At 49.4% G+C, this 21130-nt stretch overlaps 1 protein-coding gene and 1 long non-coding RNA gene across 18 annotated transcripts in view; one reads left to right on the top strand and one right to left on the bottom strand.

Moving 5' to 3' along the window:
- The window catches only part of LOC148390313 (uncharacterized), a 139312-nt gene that overhangs the window by 34295 nt on the left and 83887 nt on the right, over nucleotides 1–21130 (top strand). The window lies entirely within an intron of this gene.
- The window catches only part of ptprt (protein tyrosine phosphatase receptor type T), a 109301-nt gene that overhangs the window by 13792 nt on the left and 74379 nt on the right, over nucleotides 1–21130 (bottom strand). For 13 of the 17 annotated variants that reach the window (XM_088390555.1, XM_088390557.1, XM_088390556.1 and 10 more), the window contains 15 exons: nucleotides 15278–15385; nucleotides 14715–14824; nucleotides 14406–14493; nucleotides 12528–12613; nucleotides 12028–12064; nucleotides 11513–11610; nucleotides 10945–11061; nucleotides 9000–9154; nucleotides 6824–6959; nucleotides 2409–2558; nucleotides 1931–2104; nucleotides 1725–1856; nucleotides 1456–1581; nucleotides 1230–1393; nucleotides 37–172 (listed from right to left, as the gene is read on the bottom strand). In XM_088390555.1, the coding sequence (XP_088246681.1) occupies nucleotides 37–172; nucleotides 1230–1393; nucleotides 1456–1581; nucleotides 1725–1856; nucleotides 1931–2104; nucleotides 2409–2558; nucleotides 6824–6959; nucleotides 9000–9154; nucleotides 10945–11061; nucleotides 11513–11610; nucleotides 12028–12064; nucleotides 12528–12613; nucleotides 14406–14493; nucleotides 14715–14824; nucleotides 15278–15385 (1817 nt within the window). The remainder of the gene's footprint in view (nucleotides 1–36; nucleotides 173–1229; nucleotides 1394–1455; nucleotides 1582–1724; nucleotides 1857–1930; nucleotides 2105–2408; nucleotides 2559–6823; nucleotides 6960–8999; nucleotides 9155–10944; nucleotides 11062–11512; nucleotides 11611–12027; nucleotides 12065–12527; nucleotides 12614–14405; nucleotides 14494–14714; nucleotides 14825–15277; nucleotides 15386–21130) is intronic. The other 4 variants (XM_088390571.1, XM_088390563.1, XM_088390564.1 and 1 more) reach the window with 1 other exon arrangement.

Below are 21130 nucleotides of genomic sequence, written 5' to 3'. Positions count from 1 at the left end.
AAATGTGAGCAGGAGAGGGATCGGCCGCTCGCTGACCATGGTCTCCACCATGTTGGTCTTGTTGTTGCGCAGCGTCTTGACGGTGTGGAAAACGTCCACGATGTTCTGCTGCCGGATCATCTCATTGATGCTGCACATGGCGCAGAAGGTTCCCGAACGGCCCCCGCCGGTCCTGCGCCAGAGCGGGAAGGCAACAAATTATCCAGGGGGCCTCAAAGACCCTTTGCGCGTCAAAGACGTGTTCATCCAAGTGCTATCAAAGTCTCTTGAGTGGCTATGTGCGTTTCTCAATCAAAGACGAGTGCAATGCCATTTACAGAGGGGCGGCAACGCACGCAACGGCAACATCAAAGACACAAGCTGAACTTTTGAATTCTTGTCCACTGATAAGACTGCTGGGCAAATTTGACATCAAATAAATGTCGAGAAAGGTGCACGTCCGCTCGTCTTTGAGTTTTTGCACTGCATTTGACAGGACTGGAATAAGCTCAAATGCCCCCTTGCCCCCCAAAGCTGAACAAGCACAATATGGTTGTTTTTCGCCTGCTCAGATGTTAGTTAGGATGTTAGGACACCGGTGCAGGCGAGTGGAGGTTATAATTGATTGATTGAAACTTTATTGATCCCCGGGGGTGGGGAAATTCAGGCCCCAGCAGTATTCAAGGAGGGTAATAAGCAGACTCTGCAGGTCATCCATATGCGACCTGTGCTCATCGTCGCTTCGGAGGGCATTTCATATGCCATCCGCTATTCTTTCCGCTCTCAAAGGCGTGTAAAAGATCTGGCGCTTTCCATTCAAGCTTTCAAGTCGGATGGAAAAGTGTCTCAGCGGCGGGCGACCTCGGGGGAGGAAAAGTGGTGTTTTGAATTGAATGGCCGTGGCAGCGAGCACAGGGACACGTCACGTGACATTTTACCGTCTTGAACAAAACAAAAGACGTCAGTCTGGGTGGTGAACATAGCTGACAAATGACACGCCGACGAATATGAAAATGTTGAACGGCACAATTTGTGCAAGCAAGCACGAGACGAGGCCGCAAAGGAGCGGGCTACCCGAGGTCACGTGACCCACGCGTTAGCTGCCGCGTGAGTCTGGCAAAGCGCATTGGGCCATTGTGCAGCTCATCTCGCCCCGCTCAGAGAAAATGGACAGTGAAAGTCCACGTTTGCCGTTTTCTTGGGATCCCGACGCCGGGTGGAGTCGCTCGTCCGTCTGTTGCGCCACTCACAGGCAGTGCACCACCGTGCGGCCGTCCCCGCCGTCGTACTGCTCCTGCCACTTGGCTAGTCGCCGCACCAGCTGCAGGACGGACCGCTTGGAAAGGGGCGTGTCCCTGTAGGCCGGCCAGCCAATGAACTGGAAGTGCTGCACCAGCCGGTAGCCGTCTTGAGGCTGAGGAGAAAAGCCGTCAGTTGGCGAGAACTATCGGGGGCGGGGACGACAGAGACTCGTACTCGGGCCATGTTGCAGATACGGAAGATGCGGTTGATGATGTCATCGTCAATGTCCGCCGAGATGAACTCCACCTGGACAGGACCGTAACAGCAAGAGCTCTTCTCGGGCCAGTACTGCATGCACAACTGCCCAAAGAGGGGGGGGGGGGCTCATTAGTGCCACCTGTTGTGTCCCCTTCCATTGTCCGAGAGGAGCCGCGGCATTCATGGCAAGATGCAGAGATCCCGTCCGTGCCTGATGGCTTTGGAAGCGACGATTGTCACGCTACCTGGGCGGCGTCCAACTCGTTGAGCATGACGACGGAGGAGCAGTTGTAGTCAAAGACCAACCTCCAGAAGTCGCCCATGGTGTTGGGCAAAGGATGCTGGGTAACGATGAAGGCCGCCGGCTGCTTGTGGCTCTGCGGGAGAGTGAAGCGGTCATAGCGAGTGAGTGAGCGTCGGCGAGACGCTCGGCATGGCGAGTGCAACTTACGTCCATGAGTGCCGCGTTGATGTAGTTGGAGCTTTCGCCATCCACCGAGATGAGAAACGGCAGGCAGCGGTCGGCCGAGAGGACATCCAAGGTGCGGTTCTTGTCGTGGTTGCGGGGCAGCAGACCTACGCTGCAGTCCTCCGGCCGCACTCTCGGGGTCACTATGTTGAGGGTCTGCCCAAAGGGAAGAAGCCTGGAGTGCGCCACGCAGTCTTATGTATGCACACGTGTCGCTGCTCCATGCCTCACCCGAAGTTTCAGGCTCACTCGCACGCTTAGAGCCCATTAGGCATTGAGCTAACGGACTGAACCTATTCAATGAGCCCCCGTTCCTTGACAGCTGGACTTAGAACCGCTTTACGCAAAACCACGTGGTGAGTTGAAATGTATGGGTGGAAGGATTACAAACATTTTTGCATGTGTATTTGCTCTCTCTATATGACTGAAGTTCACTTTCTGAGACCTCGGAGGTTCTGACCTGGAACTCGTCTTTCATCTGACTGGAGTTGGTCTGAGGGTCAGGCCTGCTGATGTTGTAGTAGACGGCTCGGAAGTCGCACACGGGGATGGCGGTGTTGCCGCACAGGCATGCCTCCAGGATGGCATCGTGGACAAACACGTACTGCTCCTGGACAAACACAAGGCCCATGCAGGCGTCATGTGCACTCATAAGGCCCACGTTAACCTTGACAGAATTGGCTCCGACGTCAAATTCAGAGGTGGCGACTGACTTGCCAACATGAGATTTGCAGCAAATGAGGGTCTCGAGGCAAACGACAAGTGTGTGATTGGCTTCGGATCGGACGCGCCCAAGTGAATTTTGAAAAAAAAAAAACAGCTTGGGCTGAACATGACTCAAAACACACACACACACACACACACACACACACACACACACACACACACACACACACACACACAAGATGGCGGCGCGTGCACACGCAGCGACCTCTCTCTGTCCCGCCCGTACGGTGTTTTGTTCGTTTAATGAGTGTTTGTCCGACAGTTTTATGTGTTCGTCTCGTCGTGATAGGTCATGCTACAGGTACAGCAGGCAGGTTCTGCTCGACATCGGCGAAAGTGGGTTTTGGGGCGCTCTGGACTTTGATGCAGAGACATTAAAAGCGCTCGGACTGCTCCGTCCTGGTGCGTTGCCGGTCTCGCCTGCTATTCCTCCCCCGGTTGGAATGCGTCGGAAGCGGTGTGCGAGGAGGCAGAAGAGGGGCAAGCGCGGAGGCGTCCGGGCCAGGCTGGCGGCCAACCCAGCTCGCCCGGCCGTGCCTTCCATTCTTCTGGCGAATGTTCGTTCGCTGGACAACAAGATGGATTACGTTCGCCTGCTGTAATCCACGAACCGGACAGTGCTGTGTGCTCGTGTTCACTGAGACCTGGTTGACTGTCAACATTCCGGACTCTGCTGTGCATCTGGAGCGGCTCGCGTGCTATCGGGCGGACCGTGCCATTGTGAGAGGGGGAAAGTCGCGAGGAGGTGGAATATGCGTCTACGTCCGTGACGAATGGTGCTGGGACTCCGTAGTGCTATGCAAGCACTGCTCGCCACTGGCAGAGTTTGTGGTCATTAAGTGCCGTCCTTTTTACCTGCCGAGGGAATTTACTACGATTCTGCTAGTCGTGGTATACATCCCGCCTTCCAACATCGAAGGCGACAGGATCGCGGCTCTTAGTGAACTGTACCAGGTGCAACAGACGGCGTACCCTGACGGTTTCACCATCTTCGCTGGGGACTTTAATCATGCTAACGTGAAGTCTGTTTTTCCGAGGCTTCACCATGTTAATTTTCCAACACGTGGCGACAGCTTCCTGGACCTGTTCTACTCTACACATAAAGGAGCTTTCAAGGCTGCCCCCCTCCCCCATCTTGGACTTTCTGACCATCTCACTGTTATGCTTTTGCCTGAATACAGACAAAGGGTGAAGGCATCCAGGCCGGTTCGCAAGTGGGTACGTGTGTGGCCTGATGGTGCCTCTGATGCGCTTTGGCACTTCTGACTGGGACATGTTTAAGCGGGCGGCCACTTGCAACAATCGGACAGACATAGAGGAGTATACTGACTCTGTTTCCTCTTACGTCACAAAGTGCATTGATGATGTGACTCACTCGAAGTCCATCGTCACTCGGGCTAACTGGAAGCCATGGCTGACGGGGGCTGTCCTCAGGCTGCTGAGGGCCAGGGACGAAGCCTTCAGAGCGGGGGATGAGGCTGGCTTGAGGGCAGCGAGGGCCGACCTGTCCCGGGGCATCAAGGAAGCGAAAAGGGCGTTCTCTTGCAAGATTACCGCCCACTTCAAGGACAGCAGGGACGCATGGAGCCTTTGGCAGGGCATTCAGACCATCATGGACTAGAAGCCCACGCCGCAGAGCTGTGAGGGCGACGTCCGTCTGCTCAACGATCTTAACCGCTTCTATGCTCGCTTCGACGCTCAGAACAGCACTTGCCCGCTGAAGACCACTCCCCCTCCACACGAGCAGCCCCTGTGCCTCTCTGCCGACAGCGTGAGGAGGGCGCTTGCCGCTATCAACACCCGTAAGGCGGCGGGCCCTGACAACATCCCAGGTCGAGCGCTGAAGGACTGCGCTGGGGAGCTGGCGGGTGTCTTCACGGACATCTTTAACATTTCCCTGCAGCAGGCCATCGTCCCTTCGTGTTTTAAGGCTGCCACCATCCTACTTGTGCCGAAGAAGCCTGCTCCATCCTGCTTCAATGATTACCGCCCCGTGGCACTGACGCCCATCATCATGAAGTGCTTTGAGCGGCTTGTCTTGGAGCACATCAGATCCATTCTCCCCCCCCACCTTAGACCCCTTCCAGTTTGCGTACCGGGCCAAACAGTCCTCTGAGGATGCCATCTGCTCTGCCCTCCACTCGGCCCTCTCCCACCTGGAGAGTAGGGACTCGTATGTGAGATTGCTGTTTGTGGACTTCAGTTCAACACTATTGTGCCACAAAAACTCAAAAACACAACACAAGCTGGGCCTCAGTACCTACCTCTGCAACTGGCTACTGGACTTCCTCTGTCAGAGGCCTCAGGTGGTACGTGTTGGCGACAAAATCTCCGCCAGCATCACGTTGAGCACGGGGCCCCCCAAGGCTGCGTGCTCAGTCCGCTTCTCTTCACCCTGCTGACGCATGACTGCACTGCGTCCTGCAGCGACAACCGCATAGTGAAGTTTGCTGAAGACACGACTCTGGTTGGTCTCATCACCAAGGGCGACGAGACTCAGTACAAGTTGGAGGTTGACCTTCTGACCGCATGGTGCAGGGACAACAACCTCCTGCTGAATGTCAACAAGACCAAGGAAATTGTTGTTGACTTCCGGAAGGGTCACACCCAACACCTGCCGCTGACCATCAACGGTGCTGTGGTGGAGAGGGTGAGCAGCACCAAATTCCTGGGGGTGCACATCAGTGAGGACCTCTCCTGGTCTGCCAACACTGGGTCACTGGCGAAGAAAGCTCAGCGCCGCCTGTACGTCCTGCGGAAACTCAGGCGAGCAAGTGCTTCTCCGGCCGTCATGACTACATTCTACCGTGGCACCATTGAGAGCGTCCTCTCCAGTTGTATCGCTGTCTGGGGTGGTAGCTGCACTGAATACAACATGAAGGCCCTGCAGCGCATAGTGAACACGGCTGGTAAGATTATTAGTGCTTCACTCCCCTCCCTGAAGGGCATTTACGCCTCCCATCTTGCCCGCAAGGCGGCCACGATTGTGAGTGATGTGAGTCACCCCGCTCACTCTTTGTTTGATCTTCTGCCCTCTGGGAAGAGGTACGGGAGTCTGCGCTCCTGAACCGCCAGACTCACCAACAGCTTCATTCTCCAGGCTGTTAGGATCCTGAACTCTCTTCCCCCTTCTGCGTAGCGTCCTGTACTTATTTATTGTGTTATTTGTTTATTTATTATTTATTCATCACTCTTATTTATTCATTGATTGTGCCTTCTTGTTTTATTTTTCTTGTGTTGTTTACTTGTATGTACATTGTGAACTGTCTTGTCACCGTGGGATAGTAATTTCGATCTCTTTGTGTGTCTTGGCATGTGAAGAAATTGACAATAAAGCAGACTTTGACTTTGACTTGACTTTTGACACACACACACACACACACACACACACACACACACACACACACACACACACACACACACACACACACAAACGCACTCACACACACAAGAATAGGAGAATTGTGGCGCTCAGGTCTTAGCGGCTCTCAAATTCAAAATGCAGCCCACTGAAAAGGGTCAGACTTGGTCATGTGAAATTTGGCCGACACGTCATCGCCGAAAACCTCATGAAGCCACGTCTACTCTGAGGCGGGGGCCAATTTTGGTTCATTTGGCCCCTTCCGATCCAAAGCGTCACCAGGGATTTTTTTGCGAGTCATCGTTGGCCGGCAGCTGAAAATGGAGGCGTGCCCGGGATCAAACGCGCTCTTTGTGCAGGGGCCAGCACGCCGCATGCTAATGTCGACGCCCTCTCCGCCCACTTGGCCGCACGCGTCGTAACTATGCTGCGCTGAATGTTGATCGCGGGCCTGGCGGTCGAGAGATGTATCAAAAGCGTTTCGCTTGTGCCCATTGCCACACGCACGCGTGCCTATACAGCAGCCACTGTTCCACCAAAAAGAAGCATCCACCAGCCTCCACACTGACACCACTCGCTTAACATGGCCGCCCGCCTGCCCACACTATTTGTCACTCAACGATACGCAGCTGGCCGGCTGGTGCGCCTCGCTGTCTTATGTTCTGAAGGAGAAGTCAAAGGTTTGGAACAGTATTGAACTCACGTGGCAACGTGTGGCATCTGTCGCCCGCAAAAGGTTTGGAGAAGATCAAAGGAGTCTGTTGTGAGCGTCCGTTTGCGGTCCTCACCTGCGTCTGCACCATGTTGACCCTTTGCGACCTGAGCTCGCGGATGCAGTTGAAGACGTCCACCACGCCCTCGTTCTCGGCCATGTCCAGCATGATGTCCACAGCCACGAAGCAGCCGGTCCGGCCCGCGCCCGCGCTGCCGGCAGCAACAGACACAAATCGCTATCAGTTGCTGCACTGTGCTGACTTTAGTCCGTTCTGAGTGACTCTTTTATTTCTTGACTTTGTATCCCAACACGTTTGGAGCGCTCGACTTACTGCTTTGTCTTGCTGCTAAAATATTTACTTCAACCACCTTGTACAACGTGAAGGCTGTGTTTTCAGCTGGCGTTTGGGGATCTTTGTGTTGCTTTGTTGGGAATGAGGTCAACTGGATTAATGCATGAAGAATATGATCGAGCATGGTGAAAAGGAAAAGACAAATGATTCAGGTTAGCAATAAAAAAGGGACTTTAATGTTACGGCCTTCAAAATGCTGGCTTGAAAGCAAGCCAGTTTGGAGTGACCCAGGAGCTCAGCTCAAGTTGACTGAGTTGTTTTGCCACAAACAACCCATGGAGCTGTTGTTGAAAACATGTTTTGGTGAGTTTTCAAATCAACAAGTGAAATGAATTGAAAGGCTACTCATCTATCCACTTGGATCAAATGCTACTCATCCATTCAATTTAGTCTTTGCGTGATTGTCGAGGAAGGTACTACAAAAAGTGCAACAAAGTTGGATTCTCCTTCTGGGAAGTGGCCGCAGATGGTTGTTGAGGCGCGCGCGCATGCAGTGGATAGTTTAGCCACACGTTACATAAATGCTAATGCCTAGTTGGAAACGCTAATTTTAACCTTCTGCCTCGTTTTAAAGCCTGCTACAAAATCCAACGTCGAGTTTAACTTCGAATCCCTAAGCCTCAGTTGAAGAGCTGACTTTAGTTTGAAACGTTAAATAAGGACATGTTCCTCACTTCTGCCTAAGTACACTTAAGCCTAACTGATGTGAATGGCTCTGACAAGTGTGGCCGCCTCCAGTCAGTGCCAACTTGGGCACAAGAGCCATCGGAGGAGTGCTTTTCAGTGCCAGCTCGCACATACATGGTGGCCCCCAAATGCAGCAGCCGTGTCAAATAAAGCAGCAAAATACATTGGGGCGGCTTATCCCATGCCCAACGTTTCAATGTTTTGCTGCCTAGCGTCGCACCCCTCATGTTTAGGTGGCACATGTGAGAGGGATGGATGGATGGATGGATGGATGGATGGATGGATGGATGGATGGATGGATGGATGGATGGATGGATGGATGGATGGATGGATGGATGGATGGATGGATGGATGGATGGATGGATGGATGGATGGATGGATGGATGGATGGATGGATGGATGGATGGATGGATGGATGGATGGATGGATGGATGAGACGGCCCCCACGAGACAGAGGAGAGATAGGTGGGTGGAGGGAGGGAGAGCCTCTCCAGATCACCTGTCACCCGAGTGATTAATGTCGACTCAGCAACACTTTGTGTGCGAGTGTGTGTGTGCGTGCGCATGGTAAAAACAAAAAGATGGAAAAAGTGAGCAATTGGTACGTTGTCAAGGGCTGAAAAAGTGTGGAGAGCGATTGTACACAGCGGCATCCCAAATGACTTTTCTCAACACTCACAATGATCCCCAATTTACCACAGATGACGTTTGAAGGAAGCTGGTGAGGAATGCAACCTAACCCTCTTCCACGTTTGGCCAGTGTGACGCTCGGCATACACTTTGACAGGATGTGCGATCCTCTCGTGCCTGTTTTTCAAGACAAGTTTTGGTCTCAGACTGCGTTTTTACAGCAAGCGTGCTTGCGCTTTGCACACTCACTCGTGACAAGACTGCGACGAAATTTTTTGTTTTCTCCGCTACAAAAGGCAGAATCCCAAGCTAGGAATGATTTGCTTTTATTGAACTATTTCATCATACCATCGTCTTGATGATTGATGGCATCAGAGATACGTCAGAGATAACCGCCTCACACAAAAGGCACGCGTGCAGGGACCCCGGCAAAACTCCTTTCTTAAGACTCAGGTTTTAGTCTGAGACTGTGAAAATGCTTCAGTGTCCGCTCAGCATTTGCTTTTGTGCTGAATTCTGTGTTGGCTCTGTACAATTTTCCCCTGTGCTGTGGCTATGGCTGTCCCGCACGTTGACGTACCTGCAGTGAGCCACGATGGGCCCGGCGTCTGGCGGGTTGAGGAACTTGACCTGCCGTATGAAGCCCAACATCCCGGTGGCATAGCAAGGGACGCCGTGGTCTGGCCAGCTGGTGAAGTGGAACTGCCGCAGCTCTCGGAGCTCATGGTGACCCTTCTGCAAGAAAAAAACAGACAAATTAGAGACAAGGGCAACTCCTCCTTTGCTCACCGCTGTGGGGTTAGCTTCTTTTGTGGCTGCGCATCTGCGACGCGCTTCGTTACATCCATCCATCCATTTTCTGAACCGCTTAGTCCCCACGGGGGTTGCGGGCGTGCTGGAGCCTATCCCAGCCGTCATCGGGCAGTAGGCGGGGGACACCCTGAACTGGTTGCCAGCCAATCGCAGGGCACACAGAGACAGACAACCAATCGCACTCACACTCACACCTAGGGACAATTTGGAGTCTTCAATCGGCCTACCAAGCATGTTTTTGGAATGTGGGAGGAAACCGGAGTGCCCGGAGAAAACCCACACGGGCCCGGGGAGAACATGCAAACTCCACACAGGGAGGGCCGGAGGTGGAATCGAACCCGCACCCTCCTAACTGTGAGGCGGACATGCTACTTACTTATGCTTCGTTACAGTGCTTATGAAAATTACCACTGTTGTACCAAATATTAACGTGTCGCTCCACAAGTTTTTTTGTTTTTCAAACACATCTGCCGCCTTTGAAGGACACGCTGCGTGGAAAGCTCCGATCGCAAACGCTTGTCAAAGCCCAAACGTGGCTCAAGCAACAGAGTCTTGGAGCCACATTGGCCAAGTGGTGTTCTTTGGCGTATGAATGTGCTTCAAGATTTTCATCGTACTGCTTGTAACCTTGCGTTTGTCCTCTGCGGGGGTGCGCCTGGTCGTCCCTGTATGCTCACAACGGGGCTGACAACGGACGGCAGCTCGAATGACCTGACACACTCTGAAGTGAGAAGGACCAAAGCCTCTCATTTGAGGAGCCGCACAGTCTGCGGCTCTGCGGGTAGAATCGATCCTGGTGAATTATTGAGGAGGGAGGTGCGCAGTGGTATGGATCCATCGGGGGGGGAAGAAAAGAAATAATGGCAACGAGCTCTTCCTCTCCAACACTCCTCACAAATCTATGGGAAGGGCAGGCCACGAAGAGGATGACAAGGGCAATGATGTCGCCCAAGCAATAGAAAGGAAAGACGCACCACCTCAGAGAAAAAAGAAACACCATCACGCAAACTAAAATGGACAACATGGACTGGACTCAGTGACCGAAAAAAACGTAGCTAAAATTCTGTATGGTTTATATACCCTTTTCCGTAATTAGGTAACAAACTGACCAAATATCTACGTATCTATCCATCCGTCCATCCATCCTCATCATTTGCAAAGATGTTCCTGTGTTTTTATAGTGTGTTCATATATGCGCACGCACACACACAGACACACACATACACACATTATTTCGCTTGCTAGCACAGCGTAGCTTTCTAGGTTAGCTGTGTGTCTATGGTGTGGTGTGCCGAGGTACCATCATTCATATATCGCCATCTCATAGATGATCAAACAGTTCCACAAGCATAAAGCTTTTTTTCCCCAGAGTACCCAAGAAACTCCAGAAAAGGACATCTGTTCCTTTGAACTGAAATGTCAAAAGTGCCGGTTGTTGATCTTCTATGAAAAGCACAACAAGGGCGGCCGTGGCCACGGCCGGTACGGTCACACGTGAGCCGGGGTTAAAATGCGCAAACGCCGGGTCCAGCAATACCAAACTAGCTAAAAAACGTTGAAACCTTGTTGGCGGCAAAATGCACATCAAACAATGTTCATTAATTCTATCACATTTGGGAACCTTCTTGAAATTGTCGAGCGGAAGCAAAGAAAGGACACCGATGGCTTCGGCGAGTGCATCGCAATCGGATTCTGGTCTCGGCCCCGCTCACCTTCTGCACGGTGAAGGTGCGGACGACGTACTCGGCGAGTGGGTCCGTCTCCACCAGCGTGACTTTGACGTCGCCGTAAACTTCCGTCTCGTCGGGCCAGTAGCGGACGCACTTGACCTAAAGACACACACACACACCAGAGGTCAGCCCGGATTCCAATGAACCTGTCACACAAGAGGTGGGGCTCCCGAAAAGAGCCAGAAGTTTAGAATTCTAATCCGAGTTTCAAGACCAGACTTGGATTCAAATGAGGCTTTTCCGGACTTCCAGCTCTCCGTGCAAAGTTTGGGCTTGAAATGAGGCTTTCATGCAAAGGCTTTTAAATGAGGGTTTCGACAGAGGTTTACGGTCTCAAGGTCATGTTGCACGGCAGGCTTTGGCTTCAAATTTACAGAGTTGGGTTTTCAAATTAGGGTACCAAGCCAGCTGGTAGGATGCTTAAAAAAACATAAGTAAATAAAATTAACATTCAAATACAACTTTGTGCTGTGCTTTCATTTTATGACTGCAGGGGCGACGTCGGTTATGCTGGCATTAGCATTACTGTCAGCACACCTTTGCAACTCACCCTGCCCACCTCCACCAGGTTGGTCACCATGACGATGGAGGCCGAGTTCTCCTGCCACACCATCCTCCAGAAATCCCTCACTGTCTCCTGCATGGGCCCTAGCGCGCACACAAACCAAGTACATATGCACACATGAAACACTCCTGTGAACATGTCTCACACACACACACACACGCACGCACGCACACGCACGCACGCGCACACACACGCACGCACGCGCACACACACGCACACACGCACACACACACACACACACACACACACACACACACACACACGCACGCACACACACACACACACACACGCAGTACACGCTAAAAGATGCAGTAGCTGAGAGCAGGTTGGAGGCTTTCAGGTAATGGGCTCTTAAATTTGTCCAGAGCATTTTTTTCCGTCTGTGATCGGACGACTTAAATTTTGGAGGTTGAGGTAATTGCATCCTGCCAAAAGGACCCTGATGAGTGAGCATGTACAGTATGTGCACACGCATGGCGGCGTCATTTGCGCTGCGTTACCTTGTGTGGCGATGTAATGTCTGGGCCGGTGGTAGCCCTGAGGGACACATAACACAAACGCTTGAAAATAATTCAAAATCATATTCATCACCACAAATACAAAGATAATAATCATACAACATGAAAAAACATTCCATATTCCGGAGTTCCAGTTTTTCCAAATCTATCATTTCAACTTATTAGTCGAAGTACGTATGGCTCAGTTTGATGAATAACAAAAGATTTCACGGCCGGCGATGAGTGTTACCAATTAACAAGAGCTCGACACGTTTTCTTGCCTGTGCTGTGCAGAGCGAGTTCAACAAGATCCAGATTGAAACGAATGCTTGTCATTTGGAAAAGCTCACATGCTTTCTGCGTCTACATTTCCTATCCAAATTATTGACATCCCATCTTCAAGAGTCAAGATTGTATTCGTGCATCAATAGCCAATTCAAAAATGTTTTAGGGGGCAAATTTCATGCCGCCAAGTCAAAGCAAGTTGGTGAACTTGAACTCACGTCAATGAAGTTGGCGTTGATGTAGTCGGAGAGGGGCTCCCCGTCCAGCGGCTGCAGTCGCACTCGTGTGTGATCGTCTGAGGGGTCAGATGGCACCACGGACAAGCAAACAAACACAACAGGCCTCAAGTCACGCCCACCAACAGCGCGCTGCATCTGCACCGCTCCCTTTCGCAAATGCAGCTTGGCCGCATGTGAGCAAAACTAGCAAAATGCACGATGGCATCCAATGTCATCCAATGTCGTCCAATGCCGCTGACGATTGTATTGCGTTCCAGCGAAGCGGGAGCACGGATGGCCAAGTAGAGAATGCCTACTATTTGTGAGTGAGCTGTCAAGTTGGAGGGCAACTGTTAGTAAGTTGGTCATTAACAAGTGTGATTCTTCTGCCAAGACTCGCTTTCCTCTGGATGTGGTCAACCTCCTCCGCACATCCTTTTTTTTTTTTTTTTTAAAACATTCAGGATAAAAAAGAAAGCTGACCCCGGTCCATGGGGCAGCCGCCGGACAGAAGATTGTTTTTTTTTGTGTAGTGAAAATAAGAGACACGGATGTGTCGTGCACTGCAATTATGCTGGCTGAGGAGCTAACTGGAAATGCAAAATCAACAATAAATAATGTTCAAAGACCAAGAGGTTGCGCGAGTGAGTGCCGTGGTCCGGCTAGCGGCAGGTCTTTGCCAAGCTAATGTGTCAAGTGCAGATGTTGATGGCTTGCGAGTGCTGAACAAGACTCTTGATTTATTGCCTCCTCTGCCCAAATCTTCAACATTCACACTAACACGTGCACACACCTCATCCGCTCCGCTCGCATCCGTCATGGAGCTCGCTAATCGCTAAACTTGCCGCCAAGCTGGAGGCGTTAGCAACTTTAATAGACTGACTGCTGTGCTGAGTGCGTGTGCGTGCAAACCTGTTTGTGTGACGTATGGACCACATCGCCTATGACAGGCTGTATGTTTGTATGTGTGTTTGTGGTGGAGGGTATTAGAGTGTGTAATAGCCTATTAAGTCCACAGCTCCCTCCAGCCGATGTGCCAGAGCACTTGGGAATGTTGACACATATGTGTCCAGCCTCGGCAACGCTACGGCATCATGAAGACTCCTTCCGCCTGGTGTTGGTCCGACCACTTTCGAGTACAACGGTACGCGGCTGATGTTTGTCAGGCACAGCTTGCCAAGACATGTTGCAGAGGCTCCGTCCACACGTCTACCAAATTTCAATGTGCCAAAAGGTCCGCCGCGTTGAGCCAAAATGGCCCACGTATGGAGGTGACGGGTTTTACGGGACAAAACCATAAAAAGTCACGGTGGAATGAACAATTTTGTCTTTAGGACCATGTCTGCTTGAGACACGTCTGTTCATGACAGCAAATGTCACACGCCATCCGAGGGGCTGATTATTTTTTGGGGGGGTGGCTACTTGAGTCATTTGTGACAGACTCTTGAACGCTCATCAGACACCGTCAACGTACCAAGCACCCGAGCACTTTTGGGGAAAAGCGAGAAAAATGCATTTGGGGCCTGGCGAGTTGCTATTTTGCTTCTTTTACAAACGGTTGGTTTTTGTCAGTCAAGCCGCAGTCAATGGCACTTAAGGGCGCCTCGTAATGAACACCTGAGGGGTTTGCACCACGGCAGCTTTTTTCATTCACGCAACAGCCGACAGCAAAAGCTCTCTCGTCTTCCAATGAATTGGTCAAAGTGGCTCAATGATTCAAATGCCAAACCAGATGGTCTTTGAGGGCGGAAGTTGGGCGCCTTTAAATAGCACAACCAAGTGAGCCTCCTCGACAGCTTCACAACACAAAGGCAACAGAGCAAGTTGAAGGTAACAACAAGAATCAGAAGTGGAAAAACAAAAAGTGGCAGTACTCACAAGCGATGATGTTGCCATAGCGATTCTTGTTGCGATTGTCGTCTTTTTTGGCCGTCTCCCAGGGCGCCGTCTGTCCCTCCGCCAGAGCCTGAAAACATGGGCCAGTCAGAAAAGGTAAAAAACAAATAAGCCACAAAACATGACACGTTTCGGGGGAAAAAAATCGACTCATCTTTTTTGCTTCAAACTCTTTGATTGGCATTTTCTTTCTTTCAAAAAACATACTTGGAGAAACGCCATTCATTTTGCCATAATTGAGCATTTGCGATACTATTGACAGTGATCATGAAGCGTGTGCGTGTGCTTGACCTCGTATTCCTCCTTGAAGCCATAGCCTTGGCCACATTTCATCTGCGTGATGTGTTGGAGGAGGTCGGCCACGCGGATGGCCGGCTGGAACTGGCCCGCCTGGAACTGACCTGCACAAACGTGTTGGCATGAAGACACTGATCACAAGTCCCACTGGAGCCAACTGTCAGTGTTGCTCTTTTGGCACCCTTGTTCTTTTATTTAAGTTCATGATAGTGATGTCAATGTAAATGTACTGAGGGCGTTTTTTTTTTTTGTATCGATTCCAAATCGTTAGCACCTTCAACAGAATGGAACCTTGCTTTACAGATTTGCTTTACAATTCAGCGTACAAATGAAAGCAAAATGACCTCGTTATTTACTGGACTGAAATGAAAGGTTTCATTGGCCAATCAGGAATGATTCTTGTCTATCAAGTGATAGATTTGCAGCAATAAAACAAATAGGATTTTTCCAATTTTTCAGTTGATGAAAAGGTCCGTCCTCACCCGGAGTACCTGGCCACTGGTGGTTTTCTCCCACATACCCAAAAGACGCTTGCCACTTTGTCCTGGGCAACGTACCGGTTTGGTAGGCGAGGTTCACCGACTCGCGGCTGCCGTACGGGAAGCTCTGCAGCGTCAGCGAGGGCTGGGCGAGCGACTGCTGGGCAAGTGACGGCTGGCTGCCGTCTGTCGAGCGGGTCGGCAAAGACAAGATGGCATGGGGGTTACCGTAACGACGACAACAATGGGCCTCGGCTACACGTAGACGGCGGTCAAGCAGAGCGCATCCCTCCCAAATTCAGTCCCTGAAGGCAGTTTGACATTTTGGTTTGCGTGTCTATCGCCCAGACTGCCTGAAAACTCTTCCATTTTGGGTCACTTCTGGCTCTTTCCAGGGGGGTGTCGAGACAAACTGACAGCTGAATTACGGGGTTTGTCTTTTACCACAAAAGTGCAAATGTCGCCCAAATCGACTCCTGATACGCTTTAACTGAATGCTACACAACTTTCACTGGTTAACGGCATGGTGCACTATTTCACTGCAACTTTTCACTGTCAAGTGTAATGGTGCACTATTAGGCTGAAGCAGCTGGCTGTTCAAGGACCGAATGGCACGCTATTTGCTACCGTCGCCATCACATACGCAAAAAAGGAGCCTGCTGGGCTGCTCCGTCCGGCCAAAGAGGAGCAGCGCTTGATTGAGGCTCTACATGGCAACCGGTAGAACACTTTGCTCCTGGCTATGAACCGATGCGGCGTCATTAGTTGTAATGCTTGGTTTTTTTTTTTTGGGAGGGGGAGTGATGACATAGTGCCTGACTTGGTGCGAGAGTGCACGCACGCGGGCCTTTTTGGCACCCCTGTAGCCAAGGTCACACGTGTATCAAGCCAGCCATGAAATGGAGTCCTAGCAGCAGCTCCACAACACTGACAATGATGAAGACGTCGCTCAGCCGCTGCCTGGCTGGCTTACGCACGCCAGGACTATTCTGTTCCATGCCCGTGGATGGTGCGTGTTAGGGTTTTACAGAGTATCCTTATCGTATGATTATGTTGGAATGCAACCGGTAATGAATAAGATAACTTGTCCCATTCTACACAAGGTCGTAAAACACCCCCTGATATGTTTTGACTAGAGCACAAGGGCTTCCTATTCAGTCTACTCTTGCCCCCACTCTTTCTCTTAATAAATATATCCTTGCAGTTGGGAGAGTTTCAGACTTCACTCCTTCAACGTGTGAGCTCTCCACCTGCAGGTGTCTAAAAGGACTTGCTTGTCTCTCGTGTGGTTCTTGCAAAATAAGTTGGAGTGAGCAAATCTCTAACATTTTGGTGCCGAAACCCGGGATCCCTCATACCCGCTATCTGTCTGACGAAGAAGGACGTGCTGCATTGTCGACAAGCCAGCGTCCATTAGGAGGACCTGGAGGAGAAAGTCCTGGGAAGAGAATTCTTCGCTGGGCCAGCATCTTAGGTTTGCCTTCGTCTGACAGAGGTGGATTGACGGGACCCGGCAGTGCAACGAACCAGGGGACAAGTAAGTTAAAGGCCTGAAGTTGTGTGATTGTGTTGTTGTGAAACGCGTAAAATGTAGAGGTGCACGAGAGCCAGCTTGGGTTCAAGTCCCAGTGGAATGAACAGGCTAAGAAAAGCAGAGCTTCTTTTTTGTTCATCGAAGAGGTGCGTAGACTTTTCTCTGTCTGTTCTTCCGAGCTGAGGGATCTGGCTTGGGTTAGAGTCCCAGTGGAAGGAACGTGCTAAGAAACACGGAGCTTCTTTTTTTGTTAATCAAAGAAGGCCGTAGATTTTTCTTTGTATGTTTTTCCAAGCCAAAGAACAGCTTGGGTTCAAGTCCCAGTGGAAGAAACGGGCTAAGAAAAACAGAGCTTCTTTTTCTTAATTGAAGAAGGGCGTAGATTTTTTCTTTTGTCCGTTTTTCCAAAGCTGTTTGGGAGGGTTTTACACCCATCCCTGGATAGGCCTAAAAAAAAAAAGCGCTGGATACGGCTTTGGTTTGTCCGAGCCATGAGATACGGCTTTGGTTTGTCCGAGCTATGAGATACGGCTTTGGTTTGTCCGAGCTATGAGGCCTAAAAAAAAAAAGCGCTGGAGTTTGTGTGATTGAGTGTGTGACTGGTAGGATAAATTGACTAAAAAGCAGTTCTAGCGTTGATCCACGGCAATCCAACAGGCTAGTAATCTGTTGAAAGGTCAATTTAAACCTGCATTGAGGATCCTCAAAGAAAAAAAAAAATTTGAAAAAAATTGTAAAACCTTAAACTACTGAAATTAAGATGGGAAATAAGAACGGTTTGTGTGATTGAGTGTGTGACTGGTAGGATAAATTGACTAAAAAGCAGTTCTAGCGTTGATCCACGGCAATCCAACAGGCTAGTAATCTGTTGAAAGGTCAATTTAAACCTGCATTGAGGATCCTCAAAGAAAAAAAAAAATTGAAAAAAATTGTAAAACCTTAAACTACTGAAATTAAGATGGGAAATAAGAACGGTAAATCTCTTGCTCTGCTCTTCTTTGAGATGAGAAGTTCATGGCACGTAGATTTCTTAATTGTATGCAATACATGCTGAAGTGGCAGAAGTGCTACAGTGTGGTTGAAAGCTTCACAAGAAAGAAGAGAACAAATCCAAGAGACAAAAGCTAGAAAAATGAAAACTGATGAGGTCACAAGTGTTTGTCAGACCAGGACACAATAAGGCCCCTGTGAGCAGGTGCAAGGCCGCAGCTCAAGCCGCGGCTCAAGCGAGGGGCAAGAGGAGTTTAATAATAATAATAATAATAATAATATTTTTGAGGTGGCAAATTACAAATGACTAGAGATCAAATTGTGTTACACTAAAGTTAAAATATGCAAATCAATTAGAATGTGCTGTCCTCGTGTGCATGGGAGGGACCAGCTCATGATCGACCACAGGAAATGGCCAGCCTGTGGCAAACCATTGGTGCTGGGACCTACCTTCCGCACGCGAGAGCTGTGCATGTGTGTGCATATGTGTTAAAATGATGAAGATTGGCTTAACTTTCTGTATGAAGAAATTTGCTAGACTGTTGAATTTACACCGCAGGACAGAAACAATTTTGACAGATAAAAATGAAAGAAAAAGAGAGAAATCTGTTTGCGAGCAGAAACTAATCCACAATAGTGCATGTTAGTGTCAAGCCCTCATGAGAAATTCGAAGTAAACAAAACAACAGAACATGTTTTCAGGAATTGGGAGAAGCTAAATTGTGAATTTAAGATTTTGCAATGCTACATTTAATAGGAATAATTGATTGGTTGTGTTATAAGATTCTACAAAATTCTAAATGCAAGCTAAATCTGAGAGATTGAGTTCTTCAAATTTAAAAACAAAGAAAAAATTCAGATTAATTTGACAATTGTTTGTTTTAGTTAAGTTATTCAGATTAATTTGACAATTGTTTGTTTTAGTTAAGTTATTTTTGAATTGGTGGATTGTTCGACCAGGAAACTTGAGTTGAAAATGATATATGAATGTTGTGTGGTGAGCTTGGATGAATTAGGACCAGACTCCTTTTTGGAGACTGTGTGAGATGCATATGATGAGCATTGATGAATGATTGCCTGAATGAAAGGTTGAATGGTTGAAGTCGTTGGCGACTACTTTAGAAAATTAGTAGAGCGACTTTGATGAAAGAGTGATTTTGAGCAGGTTGAATGCTAAAAAGAAACACGTAGTCAACAAAAACAAAAACACTGAATGCCTTCAATTTAAAAGATCAATTTGACCTTTGCAGGATGATCTGCTGTGTCGGATCTGGACTGCCATGAAAGTATGATGTTTATATGTGTACTTTGTCAACAACCGTTGTAGATGTTAAAGAATGGAATGAATATCTAGAATGAATGTGGATAATTTGTTTCAGGTAACTAACTATAAGAGTAACTGAAAAACTCGACGAGCTGGGCCTCAGTACCTCCCTCTGCAACTGGCTACTGAACTTCCTCTGTCAGAGGCCTCAGGTGGTGCGTGTTGGCGACAAAATCTCCGCCAGCATCACGCTGAGCACGGGGGCCTCCCAGGGCTGCGTGCTCAGTCCATTGCTCTTCACCCTGCTGACGCATGACTGCACTGCGACCTACAGCGACAACCGCATAGTGAAGTTTGCTGACGACACGACTCTGGTGGGTCTCATCACGAAGGGCGACGAGACTCGGTACAGGTCAGAAGTTGACCTTCTGACCACGTGGTGCAGGGACAACAACCTCCTGCTGAACGTAAACAAGACCAAGGAAATCGTTGTTGACTTCCGGAAGGGTCACACAAAACACCTGCCGCTGATCATCGACGGTGCTGTAGTGGAGAGGGTGAGCTGCACCAAGTTCCTGGGGGTGCACATCAGTGAGGACCTCTCCTGGTCCGCAAAAACCGCGTCACTGGCAAAGAAAGCTCAGCGCCGCCTGTACTTCCTGCGGAAGCTCAGGCGTGCATGTGCTCCTCAGGCAGTCCTGTCTACATTCTACCGTGGCACCATTGACAGTTGCATCGCTGTCTGGGGTGGTAACTGCACTGAACAGAACTTGAAGGCCCTGCAGCGCATAGTGAATACGGCTGGTAAGATTATTGGTGCTTCGCTCCCCTCCCTGAAGGACATTTACACCTCCCATCTCGCCCGCAAGGCAACCTCGATTGCCAGAGATGTGAGTCACCCGGCTCACTCTTTGTTTGACCTTCTGCCCTCTGGGAAGAGGTACAGGAGCCTGCGCTCCCGCACCACCAGACTAGCCAACAGCTTCTTTCTTCAGGCTGTTAGGGCCCTGAACTCGCTACCCCCTTCTGCGTAGCGTGCGGCACTGTTGCGCTATTTTCGGGAATGTCTGCTGTACGCGCACTTGCTCCTTTTTTTTTTTTTGCTCCTCTTATTTATTTATTTATTTATTTGTTGTGTTATTTATTCATAATTTATTCAGCACGCTTTTGTTGTACTTGTTTACTTGTTTGTCTGTTGTGAGCCATGTCTTGTCACCGTGGGATAGGGGGGAACGAAATTTCGGTTTGTGTGTCTTTGGCATGTGGAGAAATTGACAATAAAGCTGACTTTGACTTTGACTTTGAAAAAGAAACAATTGATTGCTTATGGCAAAACAAGCTGCAAAGACAGAAAAAAATTGTACATGTCATATGTATGGATTTGCGATCGATTATTTATGTTGTACCGTAGCCATTGACCAAAGATTGTGTGAAATCTGTCACGTCTACTGGATTGTGAAATGTGTGACAGAGCATTCTATATAATATCCACTGAGGAAAAAATAAATAAATAAAAATAAAAAAATAAAAAAGGAAGCCATTGCTTTCAGAGAATATAGTCAAACGAAATTGTATATACATCAACATGCCAAGATCTGGGAAAAAAGCTGGTAAAAACCAAAATATATTTAAATTTGAGAGGCGACGATGATTTGACCGAAGTTGATGCAATTGGAGTCCCTAGAGGAGTTCCTGGAGAACAATGCTGCACCTTCATCCCCAACAACACCGCCCCTGATGGGAGCCTGACGGATTGCAGGCCTGCGATCCCTCAAAACGAGGATGAAAGAGCACTACAAGTGGATGACTGCTTTTGGGAAGTATAACGCCATTGTGTCCTCAATTTTACCATCAGTTGCAGTGTTTGCTGCTATGCTCACCTTGTATGGATGTTGCATACCATGTCTTCGTGCTCTGTTTAATCGTCTCGTCACTACAGTAATATCGCCCATGGAGGACGAGATTGCTCAGATATACCTAATGTCTGAGCGGCAACATGATAATGTTGATGGCAAAATTCCTGCATCTGTGTTACCAGACTTTTCCCAGATCCGTGGGATTCTGAATGATGACATCGAAACGTTTATCCTTTGGTGTAAACATATTTGTCCTCATGAATGTGATCCGACGACTGAGAGTCGAG

The sequence above is a fragment of the Syngnathus floridae genome, chromosome 11 (assembly GCF_059516105.1).
Source record: "Syngnathus floridae isolate MCC-2025c chromosome 11, RoL_Sflo_1.0, whole genome shotgun sequence".
NCBI lineage: Eukaryota > Metazoa > Chordata > Actinopteri > Syngnathiformes > Syngnathidae > Syngnathus > Syngnathus floridae.
Note: the sequence above shows the minus strand (reverse complement) of the source record. Positions and strands in the feature narration are given on the sequence as shown.